This window comes from Augochlora pura, chromosome 3 (assembly GCF_028453695.1).
Source record: "Augochlora pura isolate Apur16 chromosome 3, APUR_v2.2.1, whole genome shotgun sequence".
Taxonomy (NCBI): Eukaryota; Metazoa; Arthropoda; class Insecta; order Hymenoptera; family Halictidae; genus Augochlora; species Augochlora pura.
Genome location: NC_135774.1, coordinates 9418009 through 9435201, shown reverse-complemented (window position 1 = coordinate 9435201; position 17193 = coordinate 9418009). Strand labels below are relative to the sequence as shown.

At 37.1% G+C, this 17193-nt stretch overlaps 1 protein-coding gene across 2 annotated transcripts in view; it reads right to left on the bottom strand.

The window, feature by feature from the left end:
- If (integrin subunit alpha inflated) overlaps positions 1 to 17193 on the bottom strand; it is a 149118-nt gene that overhangs the window by 2844 nt on the left and 129081 nt on the right. Inside the window, exons 6-12 of one of the 2 annotated variants that reach the window (XM_078197514.1) lie at positions 13594 to 13642; positions 12534 to 12614; positions 8258 to 8433; positions 6556 to 6794; positions 4950 to 5574; positions 3335 to 4237; positions 170 to 2191 (exon numbers count right to left, since the gene is read on the bottom strand). In XM_078197514.1, the coding sequence (XP_078053640.1) occupies positions 170 to 2191; positions 3335 to 4237; positions 4950 to 5574; positions 6556 to 6794; positions 8258 to 8433; positions 12534 to 12614; positions 13594 to 13642 (4095 nt within the window). The remainder of the gene's footprint in view (positions 1 to 169; positions 2192 to 3334; positions 4238 to 4949; positions 5575 to 6555; positions 6795 to 8257; positions 8434 to 12533; positions 12615 to 13593; positions 13643 to 17193) is intronic. The other variant, XM_078197515.1, reaches the window with a different exon arrangement.

Here is a 17193-nt window from a genome sequence, read left to right as displayed (position 1 = left end):
TTGATATGATAAAGATAAAACGGGAATCAATGTTTGTTAATATACATATTGTATTTAAAAGCGTAAATCTACGAAGCCTGAACAAATCCGTTTAACATATGTCCTACTATAACTACTTCTTTGACGCGTCTTGCACGTAACATTCTGTATTAAATTTAAACGAACAAACCTTGTGTAGCAAATAGATGAGCAACAGCAGGATGATCGTGCCAGCGCAAGCAGAGAGAACAACGACCCAGAGTGGAATAGAATCGGGCACGGTTGGCATCGAGCTAGGTTCGACGTTCGTCTTGACTTCGCGGCTCTTTACCACATGTTCAGCAGGTTTGCCGATGAACGGTTGCTTGGTGACACGCGCCACCAGCTTGGTCGAGACCCTGACTTTCTCTTGAATGGCCACCTTCTTCAAGGTCCTCGCATCTACCCTGTACCTAGCTCCGATCCAGACCTCCTGGTCCTTCTTCAAAGGACCGACGACGCACCTCAGCATGACACATTTCGCGGTGTCGCAAGGACTCTCGGGTCCATAGGTCCTAGGATCGTTCTCGTAATCGGCCTTCTCGTCGAACTCGCTCTCCTCCGCCACGAGATCCTTCTCCAGGTCCCTGGGAACTCTGTGCAGACTCTCGAACTTCTTGAACTCCTTCACGTCCACCATGTCGCTCTCGCGCTTGTACCTGGCGGCAGCGTCGGCGCTCTGCGTACTGGCCTCATCGAAAGACTCGCGATTCTCTCTTTCGTGGATCCTGCTGGTGACTTTCCTGTTCTCCGTTCTCCTCTCTTCGTGAGTGCTGGAGTACCTCGACTCGTAGTCGACGTCGCCGACGTGGCCAGACTCCTCGCTCCAAGACCTGCTGTACCCACTCGAGCCTTTGCCTTGATAACCTTCTCGCGGATTCAAGGTGTAAGAACGTTCTTCCGTGTACGAAAACGAGCCTTGCAGAGGAAACCTGCGGCTGTCCTTCAGAACGATAAAACCTTTCCCGTGCGAATCGACTAGAAGCTCGCCCTCTATCCGCTGGAACCGGCTGTCCCGAGTCTCGGTACTTTCGGAGACGTAACTGACGTCGCCGTACCGATCTTGGAGCGGGAACATGGACCCATCCTGGAACTCTATGTACTCCCTTTTGTCACCGGAAGTCCTCATCCTGCCCATGAACTGGACGTAATGTCTGCCCTGTCTGTTGAACAGCTGGTACGTCGACGACTTCGACAGGGCGCCAAACAGAGACTCGAACTCTTGTGTGGAGCTGACGTTGCGCAGCTTGAAACCGAATTCGCCGCTCCCGACGGTCTCCTCGCGATCGCCGGTGATCAGCCCGCTGTCCGATCCGGCCGAAATCCCAGTACGTCTTCCCTGCTGGAGCCTGAACTCCTCCTCAGCCACCCGTCTTCGCTCCTCCTCGAGCCTTCGGATCTCTTTCTGCCGCTCTGCCTGCACCCTACGCGCGTCCTCCGCCTCCTGTCTCCGTCGTTCTTCCTCCACGTGTCTTCGCCGCTCTTCTTCTTCGTGTCTCTTCCGTTCCTCCTCAGCTTTCCTCCTTTCCTCTTCCTGTCGTCTCTGGTACACCAAGCGGCGCTGTTCTTCCTGCTGTCTGAGCAGCTCCTGATAACTCTTCTCGCTCTCGCTCAGCTCGGTGTCGTGCGAACCGGAAATCGCGCGGCCTCCAGAGACGCTTGTCTCGCCCCAGCGGTTCTCGATCGTTTCCGTGTGATTCACACGGGTCCCGTAGTGCTCCTCCAGGCTGGGTATCCTCGAGCCCAGACCGCTGTCCTCGCTCAAGCGGAAACCGCTGCCCAAAGCGCCGGAGTCACTGTAGCCGTCTGTCTGCGTGTGAAACACCACTCCCTTGTTCCCATCGGACAGATTTCCGGTGTTGATGGAGCTCGTGCCAGAGTTGTTCTGGGTGTAGGTGGTCACTAGGACGTCTGGCTTGTCGCCTGTCGTCGATAACTGTATCCTTCTGGTTTCGCTCGCGACCACGTTAGACGACGAGGAGGAAGAGTGACGCGTCTTTTGGATGCTCGAACTGTCCCCGCTGTGGATCTCGGCTTCTTCTTTTTGGTTTATCTTCGCCCTGTCCGCCTCGAATCCTCTTTGCACGTTGATCGTCTTGCCGGATTGTGATTCGTCCAAGATCACGCCCGATGGCTCCGTGTGATGATACAAGACCTTCCTGCGTTGGTCGAGCTAGAAATAAGTGAGACAGTTATTAGCGAGAGAGTAGGTTGATTGGTCATTGATCCTTTTGATGGGATCTAGGACGATTTTTAACAGGTTTTTATTTTGGGCTTTTAATTCATCTTTATATCCTTTTTCTTTTTAATGGAAAATGCAAGTGCTACTATCATGTGCGATGGTTAATATTGTGTAGAGGATCCTTGAAATGTGTAATAATCTAGAAATGGGAGATTTGCGGGATCATTTCGAGTAACTTTTTCCTTTATAAAAATTTTTGGCGAGGCAGCGTTAATGAGTTATTAACAAAAGACATTGACCAATGAGAGGAAATCTTCGCTGGTGCAAGGCGACTGAACCAACGAGCGTACGAGGCCAAGGTTTGTTCATTGACTCAGTTGTCTCGGATCAGCAGTACTTGTCTCTCATTGGTCAATGTTCTTTTTATTAATAAATTGTCAACCATGTCAGGAAGAAAATTTTTGTAAAGGAAAAAGTTGCTTCAAATAATTTCAGGAACCTCCCATTGTCAGATTGTTAGACATTTTTAGGACACCCTGTATAATGCACTATATCTATTGTACAATGCAACACTTTTCACAGGATATTATATCAGAAATATCTGAGCACATTTGAAATGCCATTATTGATACTATTGTTTCAAATAACGCGGTATTTTATTTCACACTAAGTTTCATGTTTGTGATCTCTTTTAAAATAACATTATTTAAAATATTATTTCAAATTATATATTTCTAATAATAATGATATTTCATTTCACAATTAGTTCCATGTCTGTAATTTCTTTCAAAATAACATGATTTAAGATAGCATTTTAAATAACATATTACTGTATTTAATAATTATTATGAAATTCTTCGTATAATACTATCTTCACAAAGCACTGTTCGAACCAAATTGTTCTAAACGAATGAATTGTCTACACAAAAATTATTATATATAAAAGAATTATAAAATAATTTGACATAATAAATTACTATTTTTCCTAATGTTATTTCCAAGTAATGGCATTGAGAATAATATTTCGAAATTAATTATTTCAAACAGATATTTCTTATTCTCTTAAAATAAAATTCGCCTATTTTTGGGGTGTACAAACAGCCGTTCAACCGTGACCATACACCTGCGACTCACCTTCAAGCTAAGATAGTTCGCATTCGCGGTCTCGCAGGCGATGGGCCCGGAAGTTTCCGGCTGCTCCAACAAATACAGCAGCTCGTTTCCGGCCAGAGTCTGTGCAGGCCAAATGAGGAAAACCTCGGCTTCGATAACATCCGACGGTCCCAGGTTTCTAATAGTATAATTATGGGTCATGGCAGGACCAAACTCCATTTCGGTGGTCGCGTTAATTTCGCTGGTATAATTAGCGGGATCGTAATAGACGTCCTTCGGTTTGCTCTCGCCGTCCACGCGTAGATCGGTCTCGATCCAGATCGGCAGCTTCAAAGTGTACAAGTTGTCCGCCACCGTCGACGGGTTCTCCGGATTGGTAGTGTTCACGTCCATTTCGAATTCGTAGACAGGCTTCATCCCTTGGGAGGTGACTGGCTGCAACAGGACCCTGAACTTCACCAGACCGTTCTTCTGCAGGGGATTGCCGATGTCGCAACGGAGGGTATTGTTGTTCGACTGTTTCGGCGCGGAGCATTGCACGGGCATTCCCATGGTCTCGATCTTCTCCACTTTGATGTAGTCGATGCCAGCCGGAAGCCTCAGGTTGTACGTCGACTCGAACGCGTCTTCGCCCATGTTCTGCACGAGCACGTCCAATTCCAGACGTTTTCCGGATCCTAAGAGGTATCTGAACACGTTAGACGTCACGATCATTTGTAGATCCGGTATGCAGACGTTGTCAGGTCCGCAGTTCTTTCTGATGGACAGGGAATCCCTTCTGGATGTTGTCGATCCCAGAACTGGGCGCAAAGAAAGTCCTGGATCTCGCGGCCTGTTGTCTTTGTAGCGCTCCTCGTCGAGACTCATGCGCATCTCGGCGTCTAGAGATGTCAGCTTGTCTCGGATGTTTGGTGCCACGTATACCTGAAGATGATTTTAATTAGATCGTTTCGTATATTTAATTTAATATAATTTAAATAATTAGATAATATATATTATATAATATAATAATATATATATATATATACATGTATACATATACAGAATATATAGTATAATAAACATATATAATTTTGGATAATAATATACTATATTTCCTTTCCATACCCGTCCATTTGCAATTACTTCAACAATTATTTTTGTATTATGTTACATTGATACTCTGGTGTATATCGATTGCACTAAATTTCATATAAATGTCTATTTTAAATTATTAGACTACGGATTTTATGCACTCGCGATAAAAATAGATATCCGTAATTTAAAGCAAAGAGAAACAGTTAAAAATTAAAGAGAATCTACATACATATTGTTTTCAAGCTACTATAATTATTAATAATAAGATCAAGATCCAGAGTAACTAAAAAAAATATAAATAATATTCATTTTGCACAAAAATCTTCAAACCAGTGATTGCTATAATAGCAATTTTATATCCGTGCTGCACAAGTAATTCCATGAAAGATAAACTTCCTCGTCGATATAAAAATAAATCCTTACCTAATCAACAATTTACAAAAGACAATGAACCTTTACTGAAAACTTCATTCGATACTCATCGACCTGACATCTTCTAATCGCACATTTCTGTTCAGACAATTTACTCGATACCTAAACCTTCATCATCAATACCAACCTGAACAGTCCAACAGAATTGTCTATCCAGTTCAACAGTGATCGTGCGATTCATAGTATTCTTGCCCTCCAGTTCCAAGAAGAACAGCCTGGGATTCTTCGTCTTCTTCACATCAAGGACGTACTGGATGTTGAAAGTGTGGTTGGCCGAGACGCCCTCGCCGCTGTACCTGAAGCAAGCCTTCAACGGGAACGCGGTGACCCTGCTGCCATCCGACAATGTACGATTCTTATCCTCCAGCGAGATCAGTTTCGACTCCTGATCGAACGTCACGTAGGAGTCCATTTTGATGACTGGCCGTGATCTGAAGAACACCGCTGTGCTGGACTCGTAGGCGCCGACGACTAGGTCGGGATAGTGGTTGCCGTCGAGGTCGAGGCCACCGGCGACAGAGAAGCCGAAGGTCTGCAGGTCGACGGGCAGTCCGAGGTCCTCGGGGTAAATCGCCTGGGAGTATTTCTCGAGGACGCCGGTAGCGGACCCGTGGTAGATGTAGACAGCGCCGCGGCTGTCGTGGAGGCCGCCGTAAGGGGCACCCACCGCGAAGTCCCCGTAACCGTCAAGGTTGATATCTCCCAGCGAGCACAGCGACAAACCGAATCGTCCGCGGTTGCTCTCCCCGTCTCTGGATAACGATAAGCGATTATCAGGAGAGGTCAACGGTCCTCGCGAACGAAGGCCGTGCCACCCTTAATGCGATCAGTGTCGCGAGTAGCGCGAACGAGTTTTATGGTATCTCGGTGTAAAGTGTCACAATGTTAATGATTTTTTAATAGCTGTCGAGGTCGTTGACTTGAATTACGTCACGAAGGTGACGTCGACGACTGTGGTGACCCGATGCTGCGTTAACCTTAACGCGATCAGTGTCAGGACTTTTTTTATGGAAAAGTATCAATTTTTAATTTAATGGTTTTTTATGAGTTGTCGTGGTCATTGTCTTGAGTAGCTCTGCGAAGATTTGATTTGAATAAATTATAACATGAAATTACGAAAGCTACTTCAAAATTACTGAAAAGAGTGTTATTAAACTAAGCAAATATTCGTATAATATCGTTATTCAATTGAAAACAATTTACTGGTAACAATTTTATTTGATTTAATTTAATTTATATTTATTTTTACTTGAACAACATTTTATTAGAAAGAAGTAAAGGTCTAAATCAATATTGAATTATATCCAAAGCCAACTCAAGAACAAATGCCACATTGAAATTAAAAAAAAAAATATGCTAGCATTGTGCTTAATTATTTTTATGATATTTCTACTAGAAAGGAATTTAAAAGAGTCCTTTAATATTACAAATAAGTCGATTAAAAGCACATTAATATTAACCAAAATATATAATAGAAAAAGCTTTGTTAGAAGTTGCATGAAGTAATTAGACTTATTTTCATTGCAATAATTTCAATGGAATAATAGAAAAAGATTTTTAAAAATTAACATTTTCCTAATAAATAGATTATGCATTTCTATGACTTTACACATGCAAAAATTGAAAATATAACGATTCGTAGTATAGCAATTGAATGAAAGAGACGGTCATTGATCTCGCACAGTTCATAATAAAAAAAATGAGGTTATTCGAGCAAATAACAACTGAAATACCTGGAATCGACTCTGCGGAATTTTTCAGGTCCGGCGCCTTGATAGATCACGTACACCCTTCCGGTCTCGATGGTCATTTCCGGGTTATCAGGCACGGTATACATAGGCGCGCCAACTATAAGATCGTCTAAGCCGTCGCCGTCGATATCGCAGGAAGCCACGGCATAACCGAAATAAGCTCCCATTTGTTCACCGGTAATATTCTGACGATTCGCCATGGTTGATGTAAAGAGAATGACCTGCGATCGGACATTTTTGTCAATTAATAATACATCATCGATATCCCATTCATTACTTAACGTTATTATTTGAAATAATTCCACGACATCTCATTCATTACTTAACGTTATTATTTGAAATAATTCCACGATATCTTATTTTTTATTTAACATTGTTATTTTAAATAATTCCACGATGTCTCGTCAGTTAACGTTATTATTTGAATAAATAATTTTTCAATATCTTATTATTTAACTTTGGTATTTGAATTAATAATTCTCCGATGTCCCATTATTTAATCTTGCTATTTGAATTAATAATTCTACGATATCTTATTATTTAATCTTGCTATTTGAATTAATAATTCTACGATATCTACTTATTTAATATTGCTATTTAAATTAATAATTCTACGATGTTGAGGTTATTTAACCTTGCTATTTAAATTAATAATTCTACGATGTCAAGGTTATTTAACTTTACCATTTGAATGAATACTTCTGCGACATCTGATTATTTAATATTCGCATTTGTATTAATAATTCTTCCATATTCTTTATATACATATATAAATTTCAGCATGCTTCAATTAAATGAATAATTATTTTAATTATTTAATTTGTCCAGTATGACAGTATCGAACTTGTGTACTCAACGTTATTCTCAACCTTTAGCTACATACACCTTGTTACATAACATAACTAACATGGATAATACAATTTATGCATCGCTTTTCACATTAACCCCTCGCACTATAACGAGTCAGATTCGTGATTGAAAAATCTACTAAACACGTGAATATTAATTTATTTTAAATCGAAATCAAATTTATTCTTCTGTTGTCAAAGTCTGAAAACGAAAGTACATAATGACAATAAAAGAAACAAGAATTGTCTGCTCCTACTATTAAAAATATTAAGAACAAATAAATGGGAATCAAGGAAGCGCGAAAGGAATTGTAATGCAAGGGGTTAAATGCATTGACATATATTCATACTAAATAAATTGGTGAGCTAAAACCAATCAGGGAAAACAAGTGTTCATAGTAAGTTTATAGTAACTTCAACCCATTGCATTCGGCTGATTTTCTTAAATCGCCTATTAAACGACTTGACCTTTTTCAAGATGCTATTATCACGTTAGAAACAACGAGAATCTAAATAACGAAAATCGTTAACGATGAAACCGCCATAATTTCCAGCAGTTCTGTCTCTCGAAAGGAGACAACCGAGTGCAAAGGTTTGGTGTTTCTGTAGAGCTCTGTAGTGAAAAGATGTGAAAGAGTGACGATCCGTCCGATGCATCGGCGCGTGTGGCTAAAGGTTGCCTATCAAAGGGACCGGACAGCGACGGAGCCGCGCGGTATCCTTTTCCCGCAAAAGCAATAAATTCGCCCCGTGACGGGTTACTTTCACCGGTGGAATTAATTCCAATGGTCGTTTTCTTTGGCCGTCGATTACGTGTTAATATTTCATGAGCATACTTTGCCGAGCAGTTCGGAGCCACGAGGCATGCCGACAGCCATCCCGCTGTCGCCCTTTCCAGTAAAGTCCCCGGCCGTGACGGAGTAACCCATGTAGCTATCGTCCTCTGTCGCCGGACCTTCCTTGGTGAACATTACTTTCGAGCCGCTGTTCAACGGCTGTGAAAATGCTTGGCCTGCAAACCAACGGACCATTCAGGACAATCGGCCGATTCGAGCGAGCGAGCGATCGCTTGGCTTTTAAACACATACAGTTTTCCAAACACGTTTTCCGTTATTGACTACGATCAGAGGTATTTCAAAATCACAACTCGCTACTGCAACGCCAAACACAAACGCAATGCCTGTGCAGGTTTCGTACAGGCTGTGCACAGGGTAGTGCAAAAATCTCCCCGATTTTTTCAATACTTCTCATAGCTGGATGAAATTGTTAAACAATTTTCAGTCGACCACAAAATTCTGATAATAATATTACGGCGAGTAATAAATGATTTTCAATTCTTTAGCAAGCATTTATTTTGTTTCCTTTATTTATTTTTTTAGTTATTTTTCTATTTCATTTATTTTTACTACCCTTATCTATTTAGTGAAAGCAAAATCTTGTTTGTCGAAAGTATTTTTATACGTTATATATTATATTACTTTTATTTGTGACTCCTAATAATTTGTTACAATATTTTGCAATCATTATTATTATAAAGGGAACGAAATCATTTTTAAATCAAACGAATAGTTAATAAAAGAATATCGTACGTAGAATGTACAAAAATGTGTAATGCATATAGTGTATTATGCTAATTATCTACAAGTTGTACAACGTACAACAATACCTCTTAATGTTCAATTTAAAATGAATTGATGAAATTCTTAATGTTACAATTTGTAGTGGATTGAAAACTGATGAGAAGTACCTGGAAAATCGTAAGGAATAATTTTTAGACTACCCTGTACATGTTACAGTAAAAATGTTAATTCTGTAGTATTATAGTATTGATCTCTGTAATTGCATTATAAAACAGAGTCGCCTACTAAATGAATTGTAACACATGAAACGTCCTCTTAAATATTTATTTTTTCGTATAAAATAAATTCCTTTGCGAAGATGCTTATTGTTCGTAAAAATCGTTGAACTATGTTTTCAACGAGGGTTGTTTGATTTGCGATATAAACGTGTTGTCTATTAAACAAAAAATAGTAGACAATTTCACCAAATTACATCTTTATAGAAAATAAAAGTGATCTATGTCGACTGCAAGATATAAGAACATTTATTTATATTACAAATAGACATAGATCACAAAAACTTAAAACAAAAAATTTTAATACAAAAATCAACAAGGAAGAAGATACATGAAATTTAATGTTCAGCTAATAATGCGTTTAAATCTCCTGATACGTTCACTATTTTTAATTTCATCTATAAAATTAGTTTAGGAATAGTACTTGATTCCACAATTCGTTAAAAATATATAATGTTAATGTTCTTGAATTCTTTCGATATTTATTGTATATACAAGATGTCCTAAAAATTTCAAAAAATGGGAAAATGTCGGAAGTAGGAAATACCTTAGATTGTTTCAAGTAACTTGTTCCTTTATAAAAATTTTCACCGGCGCATCTTTAACGAGTTATTAACAAAAATCAATGACCAATAAGAAGGAGGATCAACTGCCGCGAAGCAACCAAGCCAATGAGCGGAAACTGGCTTCGCCATTCTGTTGGTACGATTGCCACGCACCACTCGATTTCGCCTCTGATTGGTCACCGTTTCTCGTTAATAACTCATAAACAAAGTCTCGGATTGCATTTTCGCTAAGGAAAAAGTTGCTCCGAATGACCTAAGGAATCCATATATATATATATATTTTATATATATATTTGATATATATATTTGATATATATATTTGATATATATATTTGATATATATATATATATATATATATATATATATATCAAATTTCATATACTCCTTTTTATTACTAATCTATAAAACAACAGATTATTAAAAATGTGTCAATGTTCTCCAATTCTACTGACACGTATACCATCTTCCGTTTCATAGAAAAATAGCAGTTCCCAATGTCGCCACATAATTAATTCCAGTGAACCAACAAACTAGGACATCCCACTAGTTAGAACTCATTGTTCGCAGTCGCTCGCGTAACAAGAATATGGGCAATCGCAGTCAGAAAACGCGTGGAAACGTCACGCTGGTAAATGGTAAGCCGTTTCAACATTATTATTATTATTAATCTAGCAATCTAAGCACAGTATTTATGGTATGGCGACTGAGATATTATTCTGTCACGTTATCGTCAGGCAAATACTGTCAACTAAATAGCAAATGAATTCTGGCGTCGATTAGACACGTTATTAATTAAGTAGCAGCGCTCCGCGTTACTCTGTCTGCCGCGCGAAAGCTGCGGAAAGCTGGCCTGCACCTGTTAAGTGATCGCCACCCTCGACTCACCTGCCTGGTAATTAATAAGTACCAACCACGCACCGTACGGCGCGATAATCTCCGATCGGATATTAATCACTGCGTACGTGTGCGTGGGGTGTGGAGCGGAGTCGTATACGAGGCCTGAAACTGTCACGCGCGCAGGATTGCCATAAGCTGGGAACTCTTGCTATACCGGAACGGTGCGAGAACCGTCCGTCTCGTTCCAGCGACAATCTTTTGAGCGTGACAGTTCGCCCGGCGCGGTTCGTACCGAGAATTATTAATCACAGGCATCGTGTTAATCGCGGTGAAACAGGTGGTAGAAGCCGGATGACCGAGTAATTAATGGAAATTAATTGGGGCCACTGCCAAGCATGTGTAAAACGCTCGGAGGTTGCGATTACTGTGTTCCTTTGAACTAGTTTCGAACAGCGTCGACGTTCACCGTCCATCGATGTTCTGCGAGGAACTTGTTCGTCATGGGAAACTGATTTTCTCTTCTCTTTTTCTTTGTATTCTATACATATTTATTCGAATATTAAGTTGGATATTGAAGCACGTATTGTATTGTATTTTATTCAGTTGATTTTTAGTATATTAATCAGTTAGCTTTCACAATTCTTTTGGAAAGTGTGTGAGCTATAATTATGTCTTTATTATAATTATATTGTATTATTATATCTTGCTATAATTATATTGTATACGTCTGATCTTCTACATATTTTGTTTAAATAGAATACTTTCATTAAATATATAATTTAACCATACTATTAGAAAATGTAGCCTTCTTAATCAGTTAGCTGATTTTGATAAGTACATATATTTGTCATGACAATATTTTGTGCTATGACGAATATACTCGTCATGGCAGTATATTGTGTTATGGCGAATATACTCATCATGGCAACACTTTGTGTTATGTCGAGTATAATCGTCAAAAACCAGTTAAGAAACATTTTTCTTTTCTAATTTTTACGGACACAGAAATAACTTCGAATATTTCGAATAAATATAAATATAAAAGTTAATGTTATACAAATATTTGATAAATATGTAATTTTAAAGGATTTATCGAATCTTATATGACAGTTGCAATAATAATCATCGACATGGAGATCTCCAAGCAAAATAATTTACATTATTTGTAAGAAATAGTAAGCAAATATGAACAGACTTTTCTTAATATCTTCAATATTACAAGATTTTTTATTTAAAGAATTTTAATAGATTCGAAATAATATATTAACATTCTCAAATTCTTTTTACCTTCTTGCTACTTTAAAATGTCTACTTATTGATGAACAATTTACTGTGTTATTTATATTATTCCTACGTTTATTCGAATGAAATGATATAAATGTACATAATATTATACATAAAAATGCATATTAATGAACTAAATACTTTAATAAGAGGTATCTATTTTATAACTTGAAATGATTAAATATTAAATTATTCCTAGATTTACTTGAATGAAATGATGTAATATATATACATAAAAATGCATATACAATAAAAGTGCACTACAATAACAATTAACCTAAAATGATGTAACAAATTATTGTGAAAAGATAAAATTGTCTAAGAATGTTTCGATGACATTTCCAATCGGTATAAAAATCCTCGATTAATTCGATGATCAGTTTCCCTCGTGAACACGTTCCACGAACGTCGACGAGAGTCGTATTCCGAGCATCAAGCAACAATTTGTTAATGGTGGTCCGTCGTTAAAATACTGAAAGTTGATTAGAGGTTTTAAAGGGTCTGGTCTTGGACAACGATGACGTTGATCGGCGTCGCGCCGATTAGGATCGCCTGCAAATTCGCGGTACCTGGTGCATCTGCTACGGGCGTGAACAACATCGTCACTAAGAACTCGAACCTCATAGCGGTGCTGATCGAGTATATCTGACCTGTAATTGTTTAACGAACGTCTCCTCAAAAGTCGCTCTAATCAGTGTCCACGGAACACGGTTAGTCGCGTAGGACCGGAAGATTTAGTAGTAATTGCAATTTTTCGTTTTTCTGTTTCTTTTCTTTTTTCGTTTACCAAAGTGAAAAATTTTACTGTTTGTAAAAGTTTTCACTTTCGCTGCTGTAATACCAATAATTAATTGCACCGTTATTTCTATGTACAGTTTAAACGTGTCACTTGAATTAATTGTTCGATTTTTTATGTTGTTAACAAATCGTTTGGGCGGAATTTATTTTGTTTCATTAGATGGAGCAAACTGTATCTTTTGGGCCTAGAAATTAATTTCTTGAAGGAGATATAAGAAACGATATTGTTAAATAATAAAAGAATATATGAAGGAATAGTTTATTTTGTGCATTGTATAAAAACCAGAGATAAGTGGACGAAATTTCATACATTCTAATACAATATGCAACATTTAATGCATTTCATTGAATAAAATAAATTTTACCCGTAATTATTAAGAAAAAAAGAAATGAATTATTTCAAGTGAAACATTTAAGTAACTCCTCCATAATGCTTCTCATATATTTTCATTGCAACAATTCAATTTATTTAATTTAAAATTTGAATACGAATACGACAAAGTTCATCGAATTTTTATATAGTTGTTAATCTTATCGATAAGTACAATAAGAATATAATGAGAAGTACTATCAATTTCCTGAAAATTGTAATTTCATTTTTTATATTGTCTTATAACTAAAAGAAACATCTTGAAACAATGAATGTACTTTTACATTTAAAATACTAAAAAAAATATTTACTAAAAAGATTGAATTTATCAGTTGGATGTTTAAGTAATAAAAAATCAAATCGACATAAATATATCGACGAATAAAGACATACTAATTTTAAATTGCAAAACCGTGAAATAAATGGTAGTATGGAGTCTGTGAATGTGGAAAGAACCTTACCCTGCCAGTAGCAATTTCCGGGCGCTCCGATGAAGAGCCTCTCACCGTCCTGAAACAAATAGAAAGGTGTGCCATTAAGGAAATTAGTCGATGTCAAACATCTAACGGCGCGAAGCACTTTGGGCGGCTATCCTTATCAGACGAATTTATTTAACTTTCACTGATACTTGCCACAAGTGACACACCAATTCAGGACTGTCTGGTATATAATTACTTAGAATGTTAGCCAATGGTTTTATAATTCAATTGGTATGTACGAAGAAATAATTTAGAGTCAGTTATTTCTTAACACTTTGGTTACGGCAGTTCGCTCCGCTGGAGTGACGCCACGGAACGGATTATTTATAGTATTATATTACATTATATTATTCTGTATTATATTGTATTGTATTATATAGAATAATATAGTATAGTATTGCATTGTATTTTGTATCCTATTGTATTACGTATATTATATTTAAATCATATCATATGCTGATTACAGTCGACATCCGTAACGAAAGGGTTAATTGATCGATGTAAATCAATATTAAGTTGTACAAAAGCATAGAGACATAACAATAGAATTACTTAATTTTTTAACAGTTATAGCAACGTTTAAAAGTTCGTAGTTAAAATTTTAATGCCTGCTGATAATTATAGGTTTAAAATTAGGGTTGTTATAAACAGTAAGTTTAAGAACAAATATTAGATAACTGAATAAGTAATGCGATTTTTGAAAATTGTAATTGTAACAAACACGAATTCGAATCAATTTATTCAGTATTTCGGAAAATATTTGAAATCTGTTAAATTATCAGACATGGTTCAACCTGAATAAAATGATTAAATTTTGGAAAATCGTAAAAAATAAAATACGTTTATAGAACAATGTCAAATATTAACGAACTCACCGTCTTTTAATTTTCAGAAAATATAAAATACATATAAAATATAAATACAAATGTATATAACATTGAAATGTACACAAAAATCTACAGCCTCCTAATTACTAAATTATGAACACTCGCATAATTTCATATTTGAATAACTCTTTGCAAACTTTATTCTGACTTTAAATCACCACGAACAAATCAACATATTTGATCGTCATCTACTTCGCAATTTCAACATTCATAAAACCTGAAAATAAAAATTTCCGTCCGACACATTTAACGTTAATTTACAATTCAACTACGATCAGCGCACGAAAAAAAGGACAAGGAACGCTACGAATAAACACAAAGCAAGAATCCGATCGATCTCCATGAAAGCTTGATCCTCGCCGCGTTCCAGTCGTTGCGCCTGCCATAAACGCGGACATTCCTCGTGCGTCGCATAATTCGTAGCCCAGATTTCAATAACATTTTTCCGCGCACGTATGCGCCGTGCTAAGAGCAAGTAGTACAGGCTTGCACGCGCCAGACGCGTAAAACCTCGTGAAAGTTTCATGTGCCACGCATGGGAACAACCGATAGGAAGGTTCAACCGCGATAGGTATGTCGATGATTTCGAGTGGCACTCGAGCGGCTCATGCACCGATTAAAGTACGGCGAAGCACATCGAAACACTGTGTCTCTGCTCGAGAGCGCGTTGTTTTATCACCAGCCGCGATGTTGCGACACGTTTGCTCCAGCTGATCCGCGGCGCTCGCTTGAAATTTATTGGTTTTTAACTGCCCCTCGTTCGCGGTGTTCCACGAACAAAGTTTTAACACTCGAGCGACGGATGTTTTTCACGAGAATATAGCTGAGGACGCTTGAGACTTTTTGTCATTTTATTCGTGAAGTCGGATGGTTTTTCAAGCTGCTGGTTCTACGTTAATTAATAAATTGCAATCTTTTAAGTTTAGAATAAAAATAATAGGATGAAATTAGAAACAGTGAGAATATTAAAAGATTTTAAGAACATTTATGTAATATTTCTTAGCCATAAGGAATGAAAGAAAATATGTCTTATGTTTGTTGCAATTGATAAAGATCGTTTTTATTTTACGTAAATATCAGCAGTGTGTAATATGTCAAAATTTCAATTTATTTTCAAAAACTATATAGCTAAATAATATTTATGCTAAATATAGTTCTTTAAATTGTTCGAAAGTTGGAAAATAAAAAGTGATTGGCAGTTAACTTAATTTATAAATGTCTAGTAAATATATCTGTACGAGTGTATTCGTTGCAAATATAATATCAAAATATTTAGCGTTTATCTTTTTTTCTTATCGTTGGCATGCTTTCGAGTTTTAATAATTTTGTATCATTTAAGACACTTAATATTTATTATATAATGTTCATATTTTTTATATATACGTATCAATACCTATTCATCATATTTGTAGTTTTACTTTATTCGGTGTCATTGATTCGGTAGAATAAATACCATAATGTTATGAATAATACTCGCAACACAAAATTAATGCAGTTGATTACATTATCAATATTATTATTCATTGATATTATTTATTATTTATATTAATTTTGTACAAGTGTTATATAATAAAGTAACAACAGCAAGCGAACCTAACCTAACCTAACTATACCACCTTCAACAGAATATCTGCCCGAAAATATAAATAAATTAAACACATCTTTATAATTCAATGAATCGCAAATCAAATAAAATAAATTAACCATATCTTTATAACATGATTAATCGCAAATTAAATAATATAAATTAAACATATCTTTATAATTTAATTAATCATTTCCAAATGTGTCCAAATGACATTCTCCGCTAACCTAGTTTTAAATGAACAATACTGGTCCAATAATTTCGCATCTCGTTAATTCCAGAAATATGCAGAGTTGATTTATTGAAACCATAGGATGGAGATCTCCTAGATCGTACGAGCTCCACGAGATCGCACAGCACAGGCCTCTATCGCGAAAACGACCGCGAAACAGAGTTTAACACGCGTGGCGTAGTTCTGCACGATGCACTCTCTCGCGCGAGTATAAATGTGCAGCCGGCCATATGCATGCTCACCACTGATTTATCGTATCTCTGGTTTGCGCGCGAGCCGTCGTCCCTTATCTTCGCCATTATCTAGCGAATTATAGAAAAACTTTCGTGGGTGGGTCCGTTTCCTTGCCGGGACGCCCGCGGCCACGAAAAATCCGCACGCCATATCGAGTTCGTTGCTTTGATACATCGCATTATAAATAGACTGGGGATTTTTATGCGTCCGCGGCATATGGTTATCTAAAAGTCAGCATCGTTGAAGGATTTACCAGAGTTCAATTCCGCTTTGTTTCATTTTCGTTACTGTACATTGTAATCAATAGAAATCTAAATGTTTGACGTAATGGAATTTTAGATTATAGAGAAGCCGATAATATCGGTGATGGAATTTGAATTAATGCAGAAATGAATTATAAAATAATAGAATTTTAGATTATATAGAAATAGATAATATCTGTGATGGAATTTTAATTACTGCAGAAATGAATTATAAAATAATAGAATTTTAGATTATATAGAAATAGATAACTGTGATGGAATTTTAAATAATGCTGAAATGAATATTAATAATTTTTAAGTCATGAACGGGATGAATTCGGGTGGTTATATTAGATAATTGACATTTTTGATAACTATATATTGTTGTGTTATATTGTAAAC